The sequence below is a fragment of the Lepisosteus platostomus genome, chromosome 17 (genome assembly GCF_059453375.1).
Source record: "Lepisosteus platostomus isolate fLepPlt1 chromosome 17, fLepPlt1.hap1, whole genome shotgun sequence".
NCBI lineage: Eukaryota > Metazoa > Chordata > Actinopteri > Semionotiformes > Lepisosteidae > Lepisosteus > Lepisosteus platostomus.
The window spans coordinates 20,128,768-20,134,755 of NC_142627.1; the positions used below are offsets into that span (position 1 = coordinate 20,128,768).

Genomic DNA, 5,988 nt, shown 5'->3' on the forward strand with positions numbered 1-5,988 from the left:
ACAGGTTTTACTGCGAGCGTGATCAAATTACCATGTGCATATTTACTGCTGTTCAGCTGTTCATTTTCTTCGAAAATGAAATACCAGAGTTAACACTTGTGGTCCTTAACACATACTTTATTGATCCCGCGAGGGAAATTGCAAACATATATATGTTGGCATTTAGGAGTGCAGGTTTTTAATTGAATGGATTTTGTGCTTATTCAAAAATAAGTAAGGTGTATAAATAAACTAAATATATTTTTTTCTCTAATAGTAACCAAAAATAACTAACAACAACTAATGAGATGAATAACTAACTACATCTACCATTGTATCTGACCTATTACTCTGTATTACCCTTCATCTTAGGGATATGTCGAAAGAAATTAAAAATAATGAGCCCCATGTACCAAAAGAAACTGGACTGGACTTCTTAAAAAAAACTTCTTAAAGCATCATTAAAATATCATACATTACAGGTAAATGACAAAGTGTCTCTGTGAAGGAAGAGCATTCCGATTAAAAAAAGGAAAGGATTTACAATTATTTAGAACAGTTTATCTCCTGGAAATACATTTTATAAACTGAAACAAATTTAAGGTGTAAAATAATGGGCTCTCCAGCCCTGTGATGGGCACGATTTATCAGTCTTTAGCTTGATGAATGAGTACAGTGCTGGGCAGTTGCACAACTGAAATGTGGAAATTTCCATTGAAACATCTCCAGTAACTTCAGAAACACACACGTCTCCAAGTCCATCTTAAGATGAGGGCCTCATCACTGTTATATAGTTATGAAAGTAGTGGTTAATTAGATAATTCTTCATTAATAATTGCATAATAACGATGATAATTTAACAACAATCCTTCAAGTAATAGTTAACCGAATCAACTAGCTACTAAGTAATAAAGGATTAAACTGGCCAAATGTCCTTTTCTCATTCATAACTGTTCTTGTTTTGGTATGTTTTTGCTCACCTTTAATTAGTATGTATGTTCGCTGATAAATCAGCCCAAACTTGCTTCACATGCATTGAATATTTTCTTTTTAAATCAGTCTCTGTGATAGCCAAGGTTGTCCTGTATTTTATTTTTAATTCTAAGATTCATTTTGTGTCATACTGTATGTAAAAATGAACCTTTTCACTTCTCATCGTCAGTCTGCTGTATTGTTGGAGCTACTTTTTGTTGAAAGGATTTAAAATGGGGACAGTACAGTGGTTAAAAATGTCACCTCACAGAGGCCCAATCCCTGGGTTGCAATGTGCACGGACTTCATATGTTCTTCACATGTTCGTATGGCTTTCCTGCTGGTGTTCCAGTTTCCTCCCACAGTCCAAGGACATACTGGTGGCTTCTGGGAAAATCAGCCCTGGTGTGAGTGTGTGAATGTGTGCCCAGTGATGGACTGGCGTCCCATCCAGAGTATATCCTGCCTTCTGCCTGTTGCTTGCCAGGATAGGCTCTGGTTCCCTCACAACCATGTGCTGGATAAAACAGTTAGAAAATGAACGGAAGGATGTATTTAAAATAACCAGAATTCATTAACTTTATGCTTTAGAAACACACAATATGGATATTACATTATGATAGTAAAGGAAAAAAAGAAAATAACAATTATTGGGTTTTCAAATGTATAGGCACAAGCCTTTCAGAATTAATACGACCTTTGAAAAAACAGGTTTTTAATATTGTCGTTTAATAAGTCTATCTAAACAGAAGGCACCACGGGAATGTGCTTAGGAGAGGCTGAACTGTGCCTGGGTTAAATTATCCCCTGCAACATGGAGTGTTTAAGAAGGTGTTGCCATGGGGAGAACAGGCTAGCGAAACTGTGTTTTCAGTTAAAGATCTGTTCGACCTATTTTCTTCGTTTTGAAACCAAGCCAACTGAACCTCTGATCACAGTATGCATTGCAGTGCATTGAGGAAATAACAGGTTGCATGAAATCTGGTTTTCGTACATCAGTGTGAAACTAAGCAGACAAAAATAATGCATAATCACTTCAGAAATTCAATAAAATAAAACATTATGAAAATGCAATACTTAAGTATTGTGTTAAAATAGGAGCCACTTCACGCCTAACATCATGCAGAGTCAACAGGTTCTCTTTAAAGAAAACGTGACTGCTTAATTGTTTGGATTGTCCTGCTTTCTGCTTTGCAGGATGGGGTTTCTCTAACAGGTATCTGGTTTCAGTATGCATTCTGCACTGGTATAATATCTGTAATAGCTATCTCTTGCATTTTTAGTTTTCATTTTGTTTTGAAAGAGCTGGAAAAACAATGCTGCAAAAAAACAAACCCGTTTCACTGGCAGCATGCCAGTCCAGAAGTAACAGGTGTTAGATCATAAGTGCCAAGTGTCTCTTCACCTGTCACCTAACATTTTGCAAGGAGGCAGTTTTAAAATACGGTAAAGCAATTTTAGCAGTATTTATGGTTTTTAGTGTGCAAAAGCTGTTAATTGTAATAATTCATAGACAGCAGTTGCCATGTAAAATAAACAATTAGTACATCTGCAATAACCCGTTCAGCTATACTGCTTCTATTCAGTTCAGCTCTGTGCCTTTCTTGTAAGGCTTCTGCTACCAATAGGATCCACAAGGAAAGTAAACTACAGTATATGCAAAAAGAAATACTGACCAGGGGAGCAGGAATTCGTTTTATGGGATTGGCACGTGAAGGGCTATAGTTACAAGGACCTTTTGTGCATTTCCCGATACCTGAGGGGATTTGCATGCAAAATGTTTTTTTTTCTTCATACAAATGTTAACGATCATCTCGGTAACCCAATTAAAGAGAGAACGTTTTTTAACGCTTGTGTCTGGCAGTACGCCCAATCTAGAAAATGTACCACAAAGAGAAAGACAAAGAAACGCTAAAACGTTCACGATCGTGTTGTTTAACAATCAATCGACTACCAAAAAAAACCGTGGGGACACTGCGCACAATCCCCGAACCGTGTTTGTTTGGCCATTGTTGACGAGCTCTTGTTCTGATACAGTTCTAATTCTACAGAAGGATCCAGTAACATTGTCTCAGATTCCCCACCCCGCTCCAATTAAAATGGTTTAAGATTTCAAAATATTAAGACACTTTTCGTTTTATTTTGGACAGTTTACAAACTGAGAAAAAAAATGAATTTACACGTGTGAAAACAATTATTAACAATAAATATATTGTACAAAACATCGCTTTCTATTTACAGTATATACAACGTTTTAACTAGACAATGACATCTGTTCTCGGCACCCCTTGAAACTCCTTTATGCAGGATTGCCAAATCAAACTGGAAAATGTCGCCTGAGTGCACGTCTAAGCTTAATGTTCTGTTGGCTTTTGTTCTCTGCTACGCTGAACAACATATTGAATATTTTGCGCAGACGCATACGGGTATTAAGACAATGAAAGGGTTTTTTATTTTACGCATTTTCATAATTCCAGTCAAAAGACCTGCTTTCAAGCTGCTGCTTTCAAAATGTATTTTACAGCTGGACTTGTTCTGTTATAGAAATTAAACCTCAATAGGTCTCACACATCAGAATTAAATACCGCGCGGTGACAACTGGCTGCTTTGTGAGGTGCCTTTAGATCTGTTTGTTTAGCCTGCACACGCCACGCCGTCAAAACCTCTAGGTTAGTAACAGTTTTCTGAACAGAAAATCACTGCGTCAGTGAGTGCTTTCTGTTGTTAGCAGCTATTCAAATGCGGCAACGTCGCCAATTTGTCCACTTTCCCCAAAGCAGCTGCATTTTCAACTCCTTCCAGCCACTCTTTACATTTCCTCACAACAGTCTCATCGACATCACAATCTTCTTCCTCATACTCCACGTCGTCGTATTTATATTGATCATTCAACAGGGACACTTTAACAAGCGTCCTGATGTCATTGTGGCTATCCCATTTGGCGACAGCAGCGGTACTTTTAGCGCCCGGCGCTCTTTTGCTAGGAAGCGGCCGCCTGTGCCGCGAGTCTGAGGACACAAAAGGCACGGCGCATTTCTGCTGCTTCGCCAAGAGCTGCTTTTCCAGGTTGCGCTTCTGGATGACCAGGATTGCTTCTGGGGTGAGGCTCAGGGAGAAATGAATTTCTTCTTCGACTCCGTCCTTCACGAGAGAGCTTCGGGAGGAATTTTTGCTGCTTTTCCGAATTGCAGACTCCCCTGAGCTTGAGACTGGCATGCTGTCGCAGGAGCTCGCTAGGGGTTTGGGCAACGTCAGCCAGGAGGTCTTGCACTCCACTCCCAGGTTTCCAGGCGCTCTGGGCGTCTGACGATTGCTCCTCGGTTGAGGATGGACACCCAGCTCTTTCAGGTTTGCTGATGGCCAGGAGCTGGAAAACCTTTCCTTTTCCGCCTCTTTCTCGTCCCGTGCTTTACCGTGCAGAGACTGTGGAGGCACGACGTTGGACCTCTTCTTCCTGAACAACTCCTTCCCTGGAGAACTCATGCGCTGGTGCAGATTGATCGGTGGAAAAGGCATTTTTTTTCTCTCAGAAAAATACTCAACAGAATGAAATTAAATATGGCAGGAACTCTGCGTAAAAAATGTCGATTGAAACGTAGAAAAAGAACTGTAGCTGCCGACTCATCGTCAATAAAAATAAGCACTTGACTCAAATCCCATTGTCTGTAACCTGTTATGCTGAGAAGCGTGCGTCTGCTCTCTGCTTTTATAACCCGGCTCAGAAGGCGTGGTCAAACTGGAGTCTTGAAACATGTTTGAGATGCCAGGTACTGCACAATGCTTCGTCACAGTCCAGGAATTTATTCTTTTCAGCAGAAGGCTATAAAGTTCTTTGTAATCCAGGGAGAAGAGTACAGTCTGATTTTAGCTGCACTTTGATAGGGTACAGAGCACAACACATTCACATTTTAAGAGAGACTGGGGAAAAATCACTTTACATATTTAAGAGCATTTCATCAGACATGATTAAACATGAAAACGCTATTGCAGCTATTGGCTAAAGCTATTGGCATGATTTCAAAGGCGACTCTAAAGTAAAAAAAAAAATGTTTTTTTGGAAATGGCATTTAAAGATGTTGAGAATTGAAGCTCACAGTTTCAAATTGTTTTTAGGAGGCAACCCATTATTTTACATAGAAACTGTACACTACACAGATCAACTGTTTTGAATTATCATGGTCATTTTTAGAAGTAAATCCTCACACTTCTGACTGTAATAGATGACTTTTTAAAAAGTAACTTTCCCCAACACTGTTTAGAATTGACTGTATACGTTGTATTATTAATTTTAAATAAAAACCTAATTTTATATTGAGAATGCTAATAAATGTAAGGACATGTTTTAAGATTCCTGAATTCTAAGCCCACTGGAATGTGGAAGTGGTGTGTCTTTCTTGCTTAACCATGAAATCCATCCACCAATATGAACTCCTATTCCCACTACCCCTAAGAAACAGAAAAAAACAGTGTTTCAGCTGTTAAGCCTTCTTCAGGTGTGAGGATAATATATAATAAGCTGAAAGTCAGACTGGAAGCAGTAAATCGCTCGACTACCAAGACCATCTCTCAGTCTAAATTATTATTCTTCACTGGGCATTTTGATTCCAAGTATTCTTTTATTTTCAATATTACTTGTCATGTTGCATTCAAAATAACATCAGGGTCAGTCTGAAATACAATGTCTCTCCTGTAAAAGGCAAAAACTATTTTTTATCCAATGTTGCTTGTCAAACAAAGCAAACATCCAATAAAATGTAGATTGAAAAAAATGGATGTTTTATCCACAAGTGTTTACACATTAGATCTAGGCTACCTACAGTAGACAGAAATACTGTTACTATTCATCAATTCATATTTCCTTTAAAAGTATTAACAAAAGTGAATGTGCTACTGTTACGACCCCGAGTGTCTAGGGGTAAAGGGGTGTAACATTTAGGATAATTTTTGGAAGCAGGTGGGCTCTAGAGTGGTGCCAAAGAAAAGAAAATAACAAACAAAATGGAGCTGGCTAGGAACGTGAGGGAAAGCTAATCTGAC

At 38.7% G+C, this 5,988-nt stretch overlaps 1 protein-coding gene across 1 annotated transcript; it reads right to left on the minus strand.

Annotated features, from left to right (window-relative positions):
- Positions 1–3,069: 3,069 nt before the first annotated feature.
- prr18 (proline rich 18) lies at positions 3,070–4,768 on the minus strand. The gene has a single exon (XM_088610017.1). It carries the CDS (start codon positions 4,465–4,467, stop codon positions 3,676–3,678), a length of 792 nt encoding a protein of 263 aa, XP_088466143.1. The 5' UTR covers positions 4,468–4,768; the 3' UTR covers positions 3,070–3,675.
- Positions 4,769–5,988: the final 1,220 nt, after the last annotated feature.

Coding starts and splice junctions, on each gene's coding strand:
- prr18 (XM_088610017.1), bottom strand. CDS start 4,467: ATGCCTTTTCCACCGATCAATCTGCACCAGCGCATGAGTTCTCCAGGG.